General features: G+C 31.9%; 1 protein-coding gene across 1 annotated transcript; it reads right to left on the reverse strand.

Annotated features, from left to right (window-relative positions):
* Window positions 1-501: 501 nt before the first annotated feature.
* LOC149493152 (zinc transporter 1-like) lies at window positions 502-2,901 on the reverse strand. Its single transcript, XM_089715767.1, has 3 exons — window positions 2,182-2,901; window positions 1,814-1,963; window positions 502-1,112 (listed from the first exon to the last, which is right to left on the reverse strand). Exons 1-3 carry the CDS (start codon window positions 2,803-2,805, stop codon window positions 807-809), a joined length of 1,080 nt encoding a protein of 359 aa, XP_089571893.1. The 5' UTR covers window positions 2,806-2,901; the 3' UTR covers window positions 502-806.
* Window positions 2,902-21,803: the final 18,902 nt, after the last annotated feature.

Below are 21,803 nucleotides of genomic sequence, written 5' to 3' on the forward strand. Positions count from 1 at the left end.
TTTCAGACGCAGATGATTATCTTAAAAGATTCTTAGCATTGGTATTACATGTGCTTGATGTAATAAGCAATACATATATTTTTTGATGTAATGAATATTACATCAAATTAAATAATGAAGACTCAATTACATTACATTGTCTATAAAAAGTCTAATCAAACAATATAATCAGTCATGTAATGTAATCCTCATTCCATTACACGATTGATTACATCATACTAAATATGGCCTTAAACTTACAAATTTTGGTAACATTGTACACCTTGCTATATTAATAGTAAAGTTTTTAGGATTTTTGACTTATACATGCAAAATATTGATTTGATGCGAAGCTAACATGATTTTTAAAATAATAATTTTTACATTTTTCAACTATGTAATAAGTGTTTAATTGATCTAATTTTAAAAATTGAAGTATTTAATAAAATAATTCTACAAGTTAAAGTGTTTAATAAGTGTAATTTTATAAATTGAAGTATTTAATAGCCCAAAGCCACAGAATTAAAGTAACAAAATTTAAAGGTAAATTTATCTATTCAGCCGAAATATTTATAATGTATGTTTACAATCATCTAACAATAATACCAAATCTAAATCCACTTTCATCAACCATCAATTGCCTCCAATTGGTGAATTTCCCTTTTATCTATATAATATATAGCAATTAAATATCTCTCTAACCTCAACAAACTATATTTAAAATGTCAAGTTACACTACACTGCTCAGGAACTATCAAGAAAGACACTAAGAGTATAAAAAGAAGGAGAGAGAGAGAGAGAGAGAGAGAGAGAGAGAGATTTTAATACTAAGCCCATTTAGCCAATGCAGACATACATCCCATACCCAACAAGAGTGAAACATTAGCACCAATCTGTAACCTAAAATTGGCTTGCATTTTAGGGTTCATAAAATCTTCTGCAAGTAGGTCAACAAGCGCCATGTAAATTAGTATTCCAGCTGAAGCAGAATTGAACACTCCTTCCACTATTAGAGCTGTTGGTGTATTGTCACTGTAACTATGTGAAATCCCTATCCCAATTGCAATTCCCATTGGGGTTGTCAATGAGAAAAAAAGAACCATCATTGTGATTGTTCCCGACTTGAATTTCGCCTGCAATACATAAAACGAATAAAGTTACATTAATTAATTGTAAATTAAGGATATAAGACCATTTATAAACAAAATTGTCAGTTTGAAAAAAAAAATAATAATCGGTTTGATTTTTAAATTGGTTTCCGTGCAAAATTAAATATTGGTGCGGACCACTTGTTGAAAGTCCTTACCACCATAGTCAAATCGAATCGATTTAGTCAAAGAGCTAAAGTCATTGTAGAATAATCACTGTCAAATCAACTCGCTTTTGGTGCTTTAAAAAACGGATGGTGAATGCATTTTGCAATTAATAAAATTCAATATTCCGCAATTGATTAAATAAAATTATATTTTTGTATTTGAAAATTTTGACCTGCATTGTACAGTTAACTTAATCCGACCGTACTATACTGCTGAAGGTGGCAGTACTATGTTGCTGGACCCACCACCCAAATACTAATTTCCCATTTTTATTTTCAAATTTTTTTAAAAAGTATTAACCTTATCTCACATTTATTTTCAAATTTATGTATCAACTCACATTCAAACAACAAAGAACTCCTGATATAAACTTTTGATTTCGCGTGAAATTACAAATTAGGAAAAATAACTTTAATAAAAAATCAATTTAAAGATCAAATTTTAGTACTATCTAGTTGTAATTTGGACATTTGGTGGGAAAGAAGGTATGTATGGGCAGAATTGAGGAGAAAAGGTACCTGAGAAATACAGCCACCAAGACCCATTCCTTCAAAGAATTGATGGAAAGTCAAAGCAGCTACAAGAGGCTTAATTGTGTCTGTACTTTCAGAAGCACCCAATGAAATCCCAATTATTACTGAATGCACCAAAATTCCCAACTCCAATACCTAAAAATAACAAACAAATCACTATAATTAACACTGTAATTAACTCAAAATCTTAATAATTAATAAGAAAACAGCAAAACATGGGATGGATAGAATAGAACAGAAACAATTCAACACACATTAAATGAGAAATAGAAACAGAGCAAAACAGGGATTGATGAAACAGAACAATCTCAATAAACGAGAAGAAAAAATTTACATATAGTAATTATTATTACCTGTGAGACAACTCTATGCCTGAAAAGACCATCAGACTTCAAGACAGAATCATCTGATATAACAGCAGAGGAGCCATGAGCATGTCCATGAGAAGCATGAGTATGAACATGAACATGTCCTTCGTGTTGCTTTCCTCCTTGCATCTCCACAATATCTCCAGTAACAGGCAAAGCCTTGTCATTAAAATGCAATCTTTTATAATAAGAGGTAGCGAATGAATCAACCATCATTGTCAAAATTGCAGCAACCATTGCTACAAAACCTGCAAAAGGGAAATCTCCCCATGGTATTTCTTCAAGGCAAGGAGAAGTTAAATTCTCAAAAGCATCGGGCAGTATATGAACAAACCCTGTTGCAAGAATTACACCAGCGGCAAAAGCCTTAATCAGAAAGAAAATATTATTTTCTGGGTTCAAAGATTGGATTTTCTTGCCAAAAATTGGCAGAGTAACTCCTATTCCACTTGCAATCAGAATTGAAGAAATCGCAATAAGCTTGTACTTCAGGGTTGTGGTTCTGTCATCGATTTCTACTGTTTCTTGATCACAAGAACAGCCTGCGAATGCGAAAAGAGGCAAACAGAGAAGAAAAACAAGAAAAAGAAACGTATTTTTATTACTCATGGCTCTAAACAAACAAGAAAGAGAAAAACAGAGAAAGAGATAGAGACGGAGTGAGAGTATTAAGTGGGTTTTAATAGGAGTATGTATGGAGTTGGAGTTGCAGGAATTTATTGGAGATGGCGACATGTAATTCCATGCAAGAGAAGAAAGATTGGTTTAAAGTTGACACGTGTAGAATTGTGTTAAGCAAATGACGACATTATGTGTTAATGTACAGTTTGATGAGGAAAATAAAAGTTAAATGAGCTTTTTTTCAGCAGCTGGGTTCTAATTATTTTGCTTTTGTAGTAGTAGTTGCAGTAGGACGGAAAATAAGCATAAAAAATAGTATTGACCATTTTGGGCCTTAGCTTTTGAGCATCTAATCTGCCTTTTAAATTTTATTAATTTAATGGCATCAACTATCAACTACAAACAAAGTAGATTTTTTTTTTTTTTTTTTCGATAGAAGAATTATATATATATTGAGAGAAGGAAATCTAACTGGGTATATATGTAAACTAAAATAAGGGAAGGTTCGAAACTATCACTTTGTTGAATATTTTATTGTTTCTAAGAACTTTTGAATTTTTTATTCTTTATTTTTTTATCTTTTGATTGGATGATATTAATATTCAGTTATGATAATAATTATGGATAATAAAATAATAAATATCTATAATATATACTCCTGTACCTAAGAGTGAGCACGGTTTGATTTAGAGCTACTTAGAAAAATTTTCAAACCAAACTATAAATTACTGTAAATTTTCCGATCCAAACCAAACTGTATAATAAATAAAATCAAATTAAATCAAACCACAAAAAACGGTTTGGTGCAGTTCGGTTTGCAGTTTGAAAACTATTAAAATCATTTAATAATTATTTTAATTATAATATATAATATATAACATAATAAAAAAAATTTTATAACTGGCAAAAAGTGTTCATTTATTTGATAATATAAAATATAACATATAAAATATCAATTTCTGCAATTTAGATATATGAAAACAATAAGATTATATGTAACTAATGCATGATCCAACAAAGTATAATCTACCAATAAATAATCCTTATATTAATATACTCTTATGCATGACCCACCAAAGTAGTTATATTTTTTCCTAATATACTCTTATGTTAATAGCATTAAAATTAAATAATTCATATTAAATTATTTTTAAAAATTAATTAAATTATAGTCAAATATTTGATTACATAGTTTTTTTTGGAGGGTTACACATTGATATTTTAATTTTATTTATATCAATATTTTATTTAATAATAATGTAGTAATTTGACTATTATATTTGTTGAACAAAGAAGGATACTAGATAACAGCAAAATAGTAAACTTCAAACATTATTAATTTCTAAAGAAGGAAACATGATAACAATTTGGGACCGATGAAAAAAAAATAGTAGGACAAAAATTCTGGGCTAATGCAAAAGTGAAATGCCTCTATTAAATTTATATATTGATAAAAATATCTTTAAATATTTTAATTTTATTGGTTGAAAAAAGGCCAAATGCATACCCTTCTACTTTACGGAAAAAATCTTATGCCACTCTAAATTTTGCTAGTGACCTATTATGCCCCTAAAATTATAATTTTTGCTAATATCGTATCCCTCTATATACTAATAATAATAATTTTTGATGTTTTGCTATTTATGTGCAAAATATTCACTTAACGTGTGGTCAGTATAATCTTTGGAATAATAAATTTCGTATTTTTCAACTATCTAATAAGTGTTTAATTGATCCAACTTTAGAACTTTGAGTATTCAATAGAATAATTTTTGCAAATTAAAGTATTTAATTGATACAATTTTATAAATTGAAGTGTTCAATACATCAAAGTAAAAGTTGAGGGTGCCACAAGGTTTTTCACGTAAAATACAGGGATGAATTTATGCATTGGACCATTGAAAAAAAAAATGATTGTTATATTAATGTCTGTTTAAATTTAATTCCATTGGTAAATTAATCTTCTATTTAAATCTAATATACAATTACTATAATAAGAAATATTAAAGTCTATCTACCTTAATTATTATTTGATAGATTTACAACATATCCGATATTTATGATAAAATAGTCTATAATCTATAATTTAAATGTATTTATAATGTATCTATTTATAGATACATAAAAGTGGAAATGAGAATAAGAACATTAGATTCGCCATAAGTAAGTCGTCTTATTAAATTTATGATTTGATAAAAATATCTTTAAAGATTTTTATTTTATTGGTTAGAAAAATAAATAATTTAACTTTATTAGTTTGGTTACCTATTTAAACTTACATTTCACTGAGTAAAAAATAAAGTAAGAAACTATTAAAGAAAATAAGAAATGTTTAATAGTGTATAAAATAAGTACAAATTTAACAAAGTGAAAATTTTAATACAAAGCCTAATTGAGAATTTTTTTTTTTTTTTGAAAATGCAAATGCCTCATATATTATTAGAATCAAGAAGCATTATATCAAAAATAAAAGATGGAGGGTTTACTATCCACTCCGCTAAACTAGACATAGAACCAAAAGTTGATTCGCTGATTTTCGAACAAAAGTAAAAAACTGACGATGAAACTCTCTAGAGTTTGATAATAAAAAATGGCTTAATATATTGTTTTACCCTCAACTTTAAGTTTTATTGTAATTTCACACTGATTTTGACATTTATGCCAATTTCATCATGAATGTTAACATTTCATTGCAATTTTACTCTAATTTGACCTTTATATCAATTTCACCCAGAACTTTGACATTTTGTTGCACTAGCACCTTAAATTATAATTAGCACTTAAATTGTAAATAAAAAGTAGGTTCACTCTTAACCTTGAGCTTAGATTAACTTAATATATTTGTGTGAATGAGGGAGTTTAGATTAATAAAAAAGACAATCTCTATTATCATTTTTAATATGTTTAAATTTTTTCTTTTATTGAAAATAAGTAATATTTAAATATTGGGGGTGTTCAGTGGACCAGGCCAAAAGGGGAGGAAGCTAAAGTTGAAATTAATTATTTGATACATGAACTCATTTTTTTTTAAAAAAATTAGAATATAATTGTTATTATGGTTTGATTTTAATATAAATTTTAAAATAATTACAAAATCTAAAACAAAGCTACTATAAATTTATTTGACTCATAAACTATTAGAAATTGATATAATTATATTTTAATTTTTTTTAAAAAGAGCATTTATGTATCAAAAAATTAATTTTTTAAATATTATTTATTATCAATTAAAGAAACAATTTAAAAATATTAAAAATAATAATAGAGATGGTTCTTACTATTAACCCAAACTCCTTCACTCACACAAATATATTAAAGTTAATCCAAGCTCAAGGTCAAGAGTGAACTTATTTTTTATTACAATTTAAGTCCTAATTATAATTTTGGGTGCTACTACAACAAATTGTCCAGGTTCATGGTGAAATTGGTATAAAGGTAAAATTGGAGTGAAATTACAACAAAAGGTTAAAGTTCAGAGTGAAATTGGCATAAAGGTAAAATCGGAGTGATATTGCAACAAAACCTAAAGTTAAGAGTGAAACAATATATTAAGCCATCAAAAATAATAAACCCAAATAAGAACAATCTATAGTTGATCTTTGCAAAGTTAGAAATTTTAATGTGGGCTGCTATTAATTGTGAGCTATTTTAGTTCGCAAAAACGAACCAAATAAATACAGTTTAATAATGTGTATTGAACCCAATTTGTGTTTATGTGATCATTAGTGTAATAGGCTTATGCACCTCTAATGGATCAATTTGGTAAGACGTTTAAAAATGTATACTTAATTCTATAAGGACTTGTGAGGGAAAGGTTTATAGGATTCCATATAAATAGGCTAGATTCTCTCCCTTTCCTTAATCATAATATTAGCTAGTCTCATTGAAAAGCCGCCTTGTGAATAAGGAAATAGAAAGAAAGATCTAGTCGCTGATTTTGTGTTTGAGCATGTGACTGCCATTAATCGTCAAAAAGGAATTGTGAGCTTTACTTTAAATTACAAATCGAGTACGCAAATCGGTTCTGTATTATATTAATAGTTAGCACTCTAAATTCGTGTATTAAATTCGTTAATTTTCTTATATGTGGTGTTAGAGTCTGGTTTGTGCATGAATTTGGAATCCAATTAATATCTGATTTTGATCAAGAAATCAAACCAAAAGACCGAATTGATGATTGTTTACAGGGTGACAACCTTGTGTTTCCTTTGGTTTATGGGTAAACGATTGCTTAAGCATAAAGCAATTATGATGGCTTAGTTACATTAATCCGTTTGAATAAATAATAATAAAAATCAAGGGGTTTGATTTTGATTATTGTCAGTTCAGTAAAACGCGGAGTTACGTATTTTGTTATTGTTATTAATGGTTGAATATTTTAGGAAAAAGGTTCATTTTTTGCCCCTTTAATTTGGGCTAAAAATTCAAAATACTCATTTTTTTTTTACATTTTAGTAAAAAAAAACCCCATAATTTATAAAAAAAAAAAACAGATTTGAATAGATTTCGTGGGACAAAGTTAACTTTAGATATCTATACACAAACGAGAGTAGACTCTCTTGAATTGAAAAGACATACATCATGAAAAACAAAGAGAGATTATGAAAGCAAAGAGAGATCTAGATTTTTAGGGCGTGTTAAATATAAATAAGGAAAGGCAAAGAGAGTCATAGAGAGATCAATGATGGAGATGAAGATAAATTTGAGAGGAATTTGGAGATCAAAGAGAGAATGAGAGACATAAGTAATTGAGTTAATGGTAATGAGTATTTCGTGAATATGTTGACATGCATTGCCTGTGAATCAATATGATTTAAATAAGTTAAAATGCGTCTAATGTGGCATCTAAGATATAATATAATATTTTTTATGGGTATAACCAATATGTGTATTGTATAAAAATAATAGCTTGATTTTTTTATTTTTATCAATATTGTATTTGATTTTGTTTGGTGACACTCGATGTGGTTTTGAGTTGTGCTCTTGTTATGAGGTAAAAATTAGTGAACTAAAATAATATAATTTGGAAAGACCTTGTTTTCCTTATATGAAATAAATTACTTATGTTTGTGGTGTAATAATTATAAACTTTGATTTGTGAAATGTTATTTAATTATCATATATGCAAATATATATGTTAATTGAATGTAATTAAATTATTGAACTTATTCATATTGGATAACACATTTAATGTACATTAAATTTGTAAAATATGATTAGACCTATATGTACTAGTATGTAATAAAAATAAGGGATACATTGTGAGTAGTATCTCATATAAGTTTACATGCATGCATTTGAGTATAATATGATTTTTGTGTTCATATAATAATAATAATAATAATAATAAAAGGTATATTGAGTTTAGTACCTTAAGCATATTTATCGATAGACTATATCTTTATTATTATGTATTTATCGTAATTTATTGTATAATAGGTAGTTATAGAATTCCTTAATTATAGCCTAAGTTTAAGTTTGTTATATTGTATATATTTGCAAGATTCTTAATGAAAGCGACGATTTGCATCTATCATGGTATTAGAGTTTTAGGTTTTCCACACTGCCTTCAACCTCCTTCTGTTTTTTTTTTTTTTCTTTCTCTCATTCTTTTCTTCAATGGTTGATACAAAATTTCACCCAGCCTCTGTTGTGACGAATATCAAAACTACCATACCCATTATTTTTTATGTTGAAGGCAGTCAATATAATGCATGGGTCACTCTCTTCCGCATCCATTACTGTGCAACTTTGGTCAGTGATCATCTCCTTCCTCCTCCTCCGGCCGATAACGCCACGGGGATCGTCACTGATGAGCAAATAGTTGCAAGGGCACTTTGGGATCGTCTTGATGCCATGGTCCTCCAATGGATCTACAGCACCATCTCCCAAGATCTGCTCAACATCATCATTGATCGAAATGATAAAGCTCATCATGCATTGGCTCGGTTGGCAGAACTCTTTGAGGAGAACAAGAACACTAAGGTAGTTCATCTTGAAATTGAATTCACCAATACTAATCTTCGAGATTTCCCAAATGTCGCGGCTTATTGTCAACTATTAAAAATATATTTGATCAATTAGCCAATGTTGGTGCCAAAGTATCTGATGCACGTAAGGTTCTTAAAATGATTGGCGGACTCACTGACGCCTATCATAGCTTTGTCACAATCATTTAGCAACACACTCCTCTACCATCCTTTGCAAAGGCTCGATCAATGCTCTCTTTAAAAGGAAAGAAGCATGCTCGAAAGGGCTGCTTGGAAATCAGATTCTGCATCCGTCTATATTGCCCATTCAAATCAAGGTCATAGTCCAATGCACATAACTTTTCTTCTGGCCAACCCAACAACCGCAGTGGTCGTGGCAACACCAACCGCGGTGACCGTGGTGGTCATAACAACCAGTGTATCAGAAGCGGCAGTGGCCGCGGCAATGGACAACATCACCCGCAACAGGGTCATTCTGTGACCCAGCCTAAGTGGTCTCCACCTTCTGTTCCTTTTCAACATTATCAATGGCCTTACAATTCTTGGCATACTTGGTCTCCACCCCAATGGCCCAATCCCCCTTGCCTTTATCCCACTGTAAAATGGCAGCCCCAACAACAACGTCCAGCTGCAAGACAACAAGGGCTTCTTTGCCCACGTCCTTCCCAGGATCAGGCTAATTATGCCAACACTGCACCTAGCATGGGGTTTGCGCCCACGGACATTGACATGGCTGTGCACACTCTCTAACTCAATCCACCAGATGCTACTTGGTACATGGACAACGGAGCAACCTCCCACATGACTCCTTCTCAAGGTACTCTCTCGTCTTATTCTTATTTGGGCACAAATAATGGCATTGTTGTTCGTAATGGTAACACAATTCCAATTCATGGTTGTGGTCGTCTCTCCCTTTCTCACACAACACCACCACTTACCCTAAATAATGTCTTCATGTTCCTACTCTTATTAAAAATCTCATATCCATTCGTAAATTCACTACTGACAATATGGTTTTTGTTGACTTTGATCCCTTTGGCTTTTCTGTGAAGGATTTACGGACGGGGAACCACCTAATGAGATGTAATAGCTCCGGGGACATTTATCCTTTTCCCAACTCTCAGGCCACATCATCATCTTCTTCTTCACCATCTGTTTTGTCTGCTATTTCTAGTGATTTATGGCATTCTCGCATAGGCCATCCGGGACATGCTGTACTTGATTCTTTTCGCAGTAGTTGTTTGATTAAATGTAATAAGGCCATACCTTCTTTTTGTCATTCCTGTCCTCTTGGTAAACAGATTAAGTTCCTTTTTATGATTCTGTTTCTTTTACTACTATGCCATTTGATATTATTCACAGTGATTTATGGACCTCCCCTATTCCTAGTTCTTTTGGCCATTGTTATTATGTTCTATTTTTAGATAATTACACTAATTTCTTATGAACTTTTCCAATATCCAGCAAATCTCAAGTCTGTTCTATTTTCCTATCTTTTTGGGCATACATTAAAACTCATTTTGAGCGAGATACTAAAAATTTCCAATGTGACAATGGTAGTGAATATGATAATAGACAATTTTGAAAATTCTGTGAACTTCATGGCATGCATTTCTGCTTCTCTTGTCCACATACATCACCTCAAAATGGTAAAGCAGAACGCAAAATAAAAACCATCAACAACATTATTCGCACCTTGCTTGCTCACTTTTCTTTGCCTCATACTTTTTGGCATCATGCCTTACAAATGGCAACATATCTTCTCAATATCCTACCATCCAAAATCTTGGGTTTCAACTCTCCTACTCATCTTCTTTACTAGAAAATTCCAGCTTATTCACACCTCCGAGTTTTTGGGTGTTTGTGTTATACTCTTATTCCTTCTACCACTATTACCAAATTGCAAGCACGTTCTACGCCGTGCGTCTTTTTGGGTTACCCTTCTAACCGCAGGGGATATAAGTGCTATAATATCTCTAATCGGAAAATAATCATTTCCCGTCATGTGATATTTAATGAACAAGAATTTACATTCTCTAATCTTCACCCACCAACTCCCTCTTCTTATGATTTCTTGGACGATGGTCTTTCCCCAACTCTACTTCATTACCTTCGATCCACTAATTCCATCACTAATACCCCAACTCCACCGTCTCGGCCCAGCTCGCCCAACCATACCATCCCCTCACCACACACCTCTCCCATCCCAAATAGCCCGCCACATCAACCCCCCTTCAATCCTCCTATCCCTGTCCACTGTATGACCACACGCAGTCAGCATGAGATTTTCAAGCCTAACAGAAAATACCACAATTTGAATGCCATATCCACCTCTTCCATTTCCATTTCCCCTCTTCCCCAAAATCCTGTGAGTGCGCTCCATGACCTGAATTGGAAGGCAGCCATGTTAGATGAATTTAATGCTCTAATTAAGAATAAGATGTGGGAATTAATATCCCATCCATCTGATGTTAATATAATTCGGTCAATGTGGATTTTTCAGCATAAAAAGAAATCCGATGGCTCTTTTAAGTGGCATAAAGCCCGTGTTGTAGGTGATGGCAGGTCTTAAAAAGCTAGCGTGGATTGTGATGAAACTTTTAGCCCTGTTGTCAAATTGGTGACTATTTGGACAGTGCTGAGTCTTGCTTTGTCAAATTCGTGGCCCATTCATCAATTAGATGTCCAAAATGCATTTTTGTATGAGAATCTCGGTGAAACAGTGTACATGCATCAGCCTTTTAGCCCTTTTGTCAAACCGGTGACTATTCGGACAGTGTTGAGTCTCGCTTTGTCAAATTCGTGGCCCATTCATCAGTTAGATGTCCAAAAAGCATTTTTGCATGGGAATCTCGGTGAAACAGTGTACATGCATCAGCCTATGGGGCTTGAGGATCCTACTTTTCCTGATTATGTTTGCCTATTGAAGAAATCCTTATATGGTCTCAAACAAGCCCCTCGTGCTTGGTACTAGCGATTTGCAGATTATGTGGCAACTATTGGTTTCAAACATAGTTCTTCTGATCATTCTTTGTTTGTTTATATGTATGGCGATAACATTGCATATATATTGCTGTATGTTGATGATATAATCCTTACAACTTCTTCAGATGCTCTTTGTCTATCCATAATGGCTCGCCTCAGCTCTGAATTCGCCATGAAGGATCTATGTCCTCTTCGTTATTTTTTGGGCATTGTTGTAACTCAAGATCAAAATGGTCTTTTTCTTTCACAAAAGAAATATGTTGAGGAAATTCTTAATAGAGTTGGCATGTTGAATTGCAAACCATGTCCTACTCCCGTCGACACCAAAGGCAAACTCAGTGCTGCATCTAGCGAACTATATGACAATCCAACCAAATATCGTATGCTTGTGGGTGCCCTACAGTATCTTACCTTCACCCGGCCTGATATTTCTTATGTTGTTCAGCAAGTATGCTTACATATGCATGTGCCGACGGTTGATCATATGGAAGCTCTTAAACGTGTTTTACGGTATGTTCAGGGCACTATCACATTTGGCCTACATCTCTACAATTCCCCATTTGATTCTGTTGTCTCTTATACGGATGCTGATTGGGTAGGTGTCTGGACACTCGCTGTGATAGACTACATCTTTCTACTTGATAGACCATATTATTATGTATTTATCCTAATTTATTGTATAATAGGTAGTTATAGAATTCCTTAATTATAGCCTAAGTTTAAGTTTGTTGTATTGTATATATCTGCGAGATTCTTAATGAAGGCGACGATTTGCATTCTATCATTTATATGCATACATTTGATTATAGTGTACATTCTAATTGTGAAGAATTGTGAAATTTCCAAATAAGAATTTTAGATTAGTAAATATATTTGACAACTAATTTACAATATTTGCAAATGAATTATCTTTTTTTTTTAGTTCACACTGCCTTGTATTAGGATTAAAATACAATAATGATAATTATTTTCCAACTAATTTTATTCTTTCTTTTTAATGTCAGGATTAATAACAATTAGCAAATTTTGGTCATAGATAAATCTCCTTTGTTAACAATTCTAGAGATACCTTAGATAGAAATTTATACTTGACATATATTGTCAATATTTTTTAAGAACCCATCTTAGTACGTTGTGGTGGAACAATTAGAACATATAACAAGTTCAAAAATTCATAAATGCAAAAAACCCAAAACCAATTACAAAAGAGAGAGCTTATAATAACTTATTGGCATAATACTAATAAGTGCTAATGCATGTAATATCATGTCCCTCAAAAATAGGAACCTTTGTTCTCATAGTAATTGCCTTGAAATCATTTAAATGATTCTAATACATTTTTTCTTTTAGTATAAGAAAGCAACAACAAGTTGTTGTATAATTATTTTAATTAATACATGTCATAGGCATTAAAAGGTCTAATATATAAATTCACCATTAATTTTAAGATAAATTGCCTTGATAGCATAATTTAAAAATTATATTATTAATCAAATTATTTGGATAAAAAATCTTTGCAACTTCAAGTTGCAAGTTGATAATAATATTGGCAAATTTCAGATTGTAAGTTAATAATAATCATGTAACTATCTTTTGAATGCATCTAAATGATCCACATGATGAATGAATTGATTAATAAATTATCCTTTATACGTTCCAAAAAATTCAAGTAATTCAATTTGAAATTTACTTGATGAAGGCTCAACAATTAATTTACTTGCAGAACAAACTAAAGATGAAAAATTGGCTTATTGTCACCCATAGTTCATCAACTACAGGCCTCATCTCTTTATTGTCCTAAATTTCAATTTGTCATTTAAAAATAACCCATTTATTATGAGAGCAATAAAAAAATACCTTTGCTATTTCCAACAACTGGAATGCCACATGGATGACAACATGGCTTTATTTATATTACACAATTTTACACGAGGAAAACCTTTTTCTCTTATCAATCCTCTGTACAAAGAACACTAGCATGAGCAACCCAAAATAGCTATCCTTCTCAAAAACCACAACCACAGCTACAGCTACATTCTATCTCTTTGAAAATCGTTGTCGACATCATCAATTGACCATGTCTCTAAATAATCCAAAACCAACTACCACTATAACCAAAATTAAATCTTAAAATCAAAATCCAAGAACCATCAAAAGTTTAAAACTTAACAATCAAAATTCTAATCAGCTAATATAAGTCAAAATAAAACCAAATCAGAAAGAAAAGTAAAAAAACTTTCTCTCTGCAACATTGTTTTCTTTGTTGTCATTTAACAAAATGTATGTTTCCAATCAAGTTAGAGCAATAATTTTCCAAAGCTTCAAAATTTGATATAGTGAAATTAGAATACTATCTTGATGGAGTCAGAAAATTGTACGACTTACATAGGAAGGAGTTCTGGGAATATGAGTGTTAACAATGAATCCTCTACTTTCAGTGACTGTAAGACTGACAAATCTAGCAAGTTTCCGACAGCAACCTCTAAAAGCTAACGATTATTTATATTCTGCGCGTCAAAATAACCCTACTAATTTGATTTTCCAGCTCATACTGGATGTTGAGGCCTATTCAATTGATGAGTAAAAGCAACTGACTATAGAAATTTGGCTCCTAGCCAAGAACAAATCAAAGAACCACCTCAAAATCATCAAAGCCTTTGATTTCACCAATATTATCATTGGATATTCAGGTTCAAGGATATTGTGTCACACATTTTGAATCTCGCTCCTCAAAAAATTAAAAAAAAAAAAGAGATCGCTTCATCAGGAGCGATTAAAGCCACCGGTTAAAACTTTAGAACAGAAACAACGGCGGAAGAAAATATGGCCTATGTTATGCTGCGCTTCTCGCAAGTAAAAGAAAACAAGATAGTAATCGAGAAAGTCAAGAATGATTCCACTTCTGGTGAGCTTACTTGAAAGTTGAGGAGGCAATGGTGGTGGAGGCAGTCGAGGTTTTGGCGGTTGAGGAAAAGAGAGGTCGATGGAGGGAGGTTTTCTCAAGTCGTACGAGAGAGAGGAAACGGAAAAGAGAGAGAAAGAGCGCTGACTTGTATATTTTTTTCATATAAATAAAGCCACGTATTGTCTATGTGGCATTCCAGTCATTGGATATTCAATTTAACGGGCAAAATGTTTGGGCTTTATGTGCAGTGGAAAATAAAGGGGTATTTAGGCAATTTCAGATTCAAGGTTCTACTTTTACTTTTAACTAAATGTCATAAAATATCAAATATTAAAAAATTAATAGATTTGGCAAAAAATAAAATAAAAATACCCAAATTAACCTCAAACAACATGATGCTGAACTGTTAAAATAAATGGAGTGAGTAACCCTGAAAAAGAAAACACTAAAAATATGACAAAACACTGAAAAAAAGAAATCGCTGAAAAAAAGAAACGCTGAAAAAAAAAAAGGAAACCCTAAAAATCACAAGGAAATGAAATCTATAAGAGCAAATTCGTATACATCTTACGTGATTCAACAATGAGGATGATGACCGGCGATGACGATAATAACGACGGCAAATATGATATATATGGTGTATATACTGTATTAATAAATATATATATATATACACACACACATTGTATCAGTAAATACTATAAACTCAATTAAATACAGAATAAATATATATAAATTAATTAACATATTGGATCAAATAAATTCAATATGGTGTATATATATATATATATATATTGCATCAGTAAATACAATGTATATATATAATGTATCACTATATACGGTATATAAATATACTGTATCAGTAAATACAGTGTATATATATACACTTTATCAATAAAACTCATGAGAAAAAAATATAAACAGAAAAAAACACATGAAAATGGAAAGAGATTATAATGTAGAAACATATAAAAACCAAAAATCAATATACCTTATGACTGAGAAAAACGAAATCGTTCACTTCTAAAAATATTGGTGTGAAGAATGTCGGCAAAAAATGAAAAACGAATAATAGGAAAAGAAAGCTGGCTAAACAAAACGGTAGCAAAAAGAAAAAAAAAAACTGGAAAAAGGAAACGATAAGTAAAAGGGAAAAATATAATCACTTCCCTAAATTATAGCGAAATTAACACTTACGCCCTACTACTTTCAAGAAGTGACCCTAAAGTCTCTAAATTATGCTTCCATCTTATAAATTGGTCTCTCCATCCATTTTCGTTGCATTTTGCTATTAGTCAATTATGAAAAGACATAATTAACCTTGTTCAAACTAATAGCCCCTGCTAACAATAGGAAAGAAATTTTCCCTAAAATAAAAATAAACTGATTGAGGTTATAATGATGAATTCATCTTTCACCGGTTGGTGGCAGGGGTTACCGGAAAAGCGAGCAGTAAGGAGGAGCGAGTTGCTTCGATCAAGGTCGCACTCGCTCTTGCTAGCGAGGCAATGACAGATCAGAAAAAAAGGGGAAACGATGCTGAAGAAGCTGCAAATGAGAAGGCTAGATCACAACCGTTAGCTAAGGACAGGTGTTGCCAGAAAATCGAGAGGCAAAATAAAAGTGGAGCTGTCCGATTGTAAACGAAATGCAGCCTCTGCTTCTCTCTCGTTTACACTACAACGGATTGAAATATAGAAAATGGTGGCCAGAGGGATCAGTAGCGAGGTGCGGGTGGTCAAGTTGGCGGAGCTTGAGTTTCGGTGAACGGAAACCGCAGAAGGGGAAGGGGGTAGGGGCTATCAGCAGAGTCCGGGAGAGAAGAGCGGAAATTTGGATTTTTTTCTTTTTATGTTTTTAGTGAGTAGTTTGGTTTAAACCGGATTTGATTCGGTCCAGTTGTTTTGAGTGATATTTAATTGATTATGGGTTTAATTTAATTTTTAAGGTTTGATTTGGCAATAACAAAAGTATTTGTTACTATTAAATTTTATTTAATAATTTTACAAAGCCTCAATTTAATTATTTTTAAATATAATAATGTCCTAATATCATCGGTCAGAATTAATATTTAAATTTTTAAATGAAAATTTTTTGAAAAGAAATTTACGAATCGTTTCACTGGATCTTAGAGAGTGTATGAACACAAAATGGTACTTTTTATATTGTGCTTTGGTAAGGGTAACACTTGTCATTTAATTAATTTATCTTTCATTTGACTACTCTTTTTCTAATTGTCTAACAGTAAAATGCAATAAAAATAGACGGAGGGACTAATTTATAGGATTGAAGCATAATTTAGGGACTTCAGAGTCCCTTCTTAAAAGTAGCAGGACATATGTGCTAATTTTGCTATAATTTAGGGACGTGATTATCTTTTTCCCTAACTAAAATAAGACATTAATACAAAAGGAAACAGTAAGCAACTAAAATACTGATAATTAAATTAGAAAATTAATACAGAAGGAAATATTAAGCAATTAAAACATTGATTTACTAACAAACTAACGCCTAACAAAATAAAGAAAGGCCATAAAAGTAAAAAGAAAGCTCAAACTGACAATAATTTAAATTATAAAGTCAAACTGACATTTTATAAATATAAGTTTCAAAAAGCGATATCTGCCGGAATTTCCTAAAAATAAATAAGATGGCCCAAATCGCCGAAGTCGTAGGTCCAATATTCAAACACCCCTCTCAAGATGGTATTTGGCACCTCATCCTGTGTACGTACCTCATCCTCGATGAGCTAGCTATGTCATAATCAAACATCCTATATAAGCAAGACAAATCTATAATTTGGCAAAATCCTCTATGTTGTTATTGTATTTGTCAGATTAGACCCACCTTAATTGATCATATAAGTTCAAATCCGACAAGATTACCAAATATTGGAATTTTACGCAGTAGAGAAATAGTTGCATTGACGCATACGTAATGACCATAACCTAAAGAATTTGGACTTTTGAGGTGATATATTTAGTATTTCAAATTATTACGGATGCATTATCCGTCTTCATTATATTTTATTAGTAAAAATAAATATCATATTTTAACAAATTATTTGCTTTTCTTGGTTAGTTAATTACTCGCTTAATATTTATTTTGCCCTATAAACTGTCACGACCCGATTCCATGGACCGGACCGGCACTAGAGCCCAGGTAAGCTTAAGGCCCCCAAGGCCCGTAGTAAGCCTGAAACACTAGAATCTATTATCTCAGTATAAATTTCAACATTCAGCCCATATGATAATGAAAAATAACCTCAATATTTTATTAAATCTCGGCCCAAATTTATCGGCTACAACATTCCACAGTTCGGGCCTAATTAACAATGCATCACATTTATAATATGGGTTCACATAATTATCTCATCTATAATAATAAACGATTAAAAGTATACAAATCCTATAACTGCGGAGTCACTAACTGTTAGTATACATAGCAAAATAATTATGGAACTAGGAAAAATTCTTTATTGCCCTGCGCCGAAGAAACATAGCCTAAATCGGATTAAAGGAAAAACCTACTTCCTGAAAAATCAAACAAGACATGTGAGTTTTCTAAGGAGTAATAATTATTGCACAACACACACAGTCACACAAATGTGTACACATATTAATCTAGTCATCCGACTAGTTATATGCTCACGCAGCCAGGCACACAAATGGCATATCACCAGTACTCATAATCATAAACATCTTCATATAGTCACATCACGTGGAAATTAGTCAGTGGCGCCACCTGAAACCGCAACGAGCCGTCCTCACACATGGCTCGCCCTCTCATACATGTGCACCAGGGAGCCGATCCCCCATACGGCCAACTGGTCTAATCCTCACTGACCAGTCCTCTCATTATATTTCCATTCTCTCTTTTCTTTTCCATACCAACAGGAGGCAACCCGGTGGTCTCCATCCAATCTAGATCATCAAGTGCTCACAATAGAAGGCCACCCTGCGGGCTACAATCAAATATAGATTATCAGGTGCACAACAACAAGAAGCCATGCTGTGGTTTTCCACATAATCCATATCATCAGGTGCACACGGGGGCGCCGATCTCCCATTTTCCCGGCCGACGGTCAAATATTATATAATATTCGGATCCATATCACAGACCATCCTCACAAACCCACGGAGGTCCACTTCATCCCAATTCCACACAAACAAAGCATAGCATTATCACAACACAATTAATCAAACATTGCAATCAAATGCAAACATATTAATCAATTAAACATCGTAATGCAATGCACAATTAAACATCCAAAATCAATGCAAATAAATAAATAAATAATAGTATTGACAATAAACAACAATAATAAAATAAATAATAATAATCATAATAATAATAATGAACAAAATAATGAAAATAAATAAATGAATAATGGAATGCTTAAATGAATAATAATGACAATAATTAAACAATTAGAGTACTTTATTTATTATGTAACAAATTATAGAATTTATCTAAATAAACTTATTAATTATATTATTAATTACATCTAGTCTAAGTTCTATCGAAATTTCGGCAGCACCTCCCCTAAAAATTGGACTATCCACCTGTTTAGATAACACAGTATTATTATATATTTATCAATCAATACACACAGCCCATCCGTCGGGCAATCAATCAATTTAATTCCCATCCTCCTTCAATAGCAATGTCATAGCTAACAAACCATTTAAATTGTCTATCCATTATACATTACTTGTTTATATATATATATATATATATATATATATACATCCTTCTAACACAACACAAAAACTCAAATGGTTGATGCCAACTTGCAGAAATAAAAGTTTTCTAAGTCCAAATCAGGGATTAAACATTAACTAACTATTCCTATCGAAATCAAATTTATAACTTCAATGTACTATACTAGGCTACAATTTTCCAGAAATAAATAAATTGAAATAATTGCTTGCCAAATCTAAAAGTCTAGACTTCATGATTAAATTTTCATATTTTACACAATAGCTAACTCACTACCCTACAAGAACTTCATTTACAACTTCAAATACCCATCCCAAACATTATGATTCAAAATTCTCTATTTAATACCCAAAATATATCCACCATTTTTTAATCATTACTAAAATTCTAGATTAGGCATTACAAACCAATGTTTCCATTAAGTTACAATTTAGTAATCTCATCTCTCAAGTAATCCAATACACAGCTTAAACATATATACCAACCCCAACAAGTATAATTATCTACCTTTTAATTTCATCAGGTATACCAGCTTCTAAGAACCTTCAACAATATAAATATTTATCTTCTAAATCAATCCCAACGATAAAAAGCTATTTAACTGTAATTCATTGGGCTTAAACACTAAATTAGTTCATACACCCCATTACAGCCAATTATTTAAAAACTATTAAATCCTTGACTCCTATTCAAAGAGTAAATATCTAATTAGCACTTAAAATTTTCTAAAGTTCTAAACCAATTAATTAAACATATCCGGCTACCGCAAATACCACAGACTATCAAATTTAATTATTTATAGAAGAGTAAAAATATTCTATTTATATATAGACTATTCCGATAATCTTATTTCTTGTTATTTAATCAAATCTACTTATATATAATCCTATCTAAATAATTTAAATCTTATTATTTTATTGTACCTACTTTGATAATTAATCCACATAAATTTGCTAAGGTCACTAAATCTAAACTTCTACAGTTTTTTTTTTCAGCTATAACACCGAATTTCTAAATTTGCGTCGAATAATTATTTGAAGGTCAATTGAATTCGGGTTGCAAAACTAACTGTATATTCGTAATCTACATAAAAAGGTCAACATTCTGCCATACCCATGCTCCGGTGACCGGAACAACCGCTGGCCGCCGGCATCGCCACCGTACAGGGTGGCGAGGGAGGCGGCAGTCCGGGATCAAGCAATTTCGACACTAATTTGCTTAATATTTCCATGAAAATTACAAATTCCTCTTCACTTTACACAAATCATGCCATTATCTAATGAAATCCCAAATTTTAATTTTTGACACCTTAACAAAATTTCTTCAAGGAATTTCCCTAAATCCCACAGTTAATTATCTATTGACACAAGAAAATCCAAGAAAGGAGGTTAGGGAGTCATGATCGGCTCACCTTGTTGATAGCAGTCGCCGGAAGGCCGGAGGAGAGGGAGTTGCCGAAGGAGGCAGCTTCGAGCTACGCCACTGCAAGGCCGTTCGGCGCGAAGAAAAGCGAGAGACGCGATTGGTGGCGTGAATGGAGTTGAGCGCCGCCTTGCTTTCCTCGCGTGGTGGCCGGAAACGAAGAGAGGAAAGGGGGAGAGGAGGTCGCGCGCTTGGTGCTGGCGCCAGGAAGAAGAAGGGAAAAAGAAAAAGAAAGAAAAAAAAGAAAAGAAAAAAAAGAAAAAAAAATCTTGGGGCTTCTAGACCATTCCGGTTCGATTCGAACCGGTTTGGTCTAATTCAATGATTCGGCTCGATTTGCTTGGTTTTTGAGTTTTTCGCTTGGTTTTCGAAAAATCAAATTGGTTAATGGGTCCAGTTTAGCAATAATATAATACTAGCTGGTATAATCACATTGGTTGAAAATAAAAAAATTTAGTTTTTAAATGAAAATTCTACGAAATTAAATTTTTGGGTCGTTTCATAAGCTAATGAAAATAATTTTCTACCTATAACTCTTAAAAATTCTTTTAGCCCCTTCGCTTTGATTTCTGGCTCATCGTTGTCTAATAATATGCTCCCTATTTTCTATTTTTTAAAAGAAAAAAAAATATATAATCACATATGTTAGTCCAAAACTAGAACATATAAAAAGCCACCTAGTTCTCTGCTTCGGCTGAAAACATTGTGGGACTAAAATTAGAATATAGAGAAAGCCTATCAACAGTTTTAAAGATTTGTAATGAAGCTTATATCTTGTAAAATTTTTTAATATAATTACAAAAAGCTTATATCCGTTGCAAAATATAATTACAAAAGAAAATTTTTTAATAATATTAAAAACCATAATTTTTTGCACTTGTAAAAACTGGCATATATAAATATATATATCACAATCAGAAGGATCATCATCAAGATCACAACACAATAACATTAATCTAAAA

This window comes from Jatropha curcas, chromosome 10 (assembly GCF_041381405.1).
Source record: "Jatropha curcas cultivar XTBG-Jc1 chromosome 10, XTBG_Jcur_1.0, whole genome shotgun sequence".
Lineage (NCBI taxonomy): Eukaryota > Viridiplantae > Streptophyta > Magnoliopsida > Malpighiales > Euphorbiaceae > Jatropha > Jatropha curcas.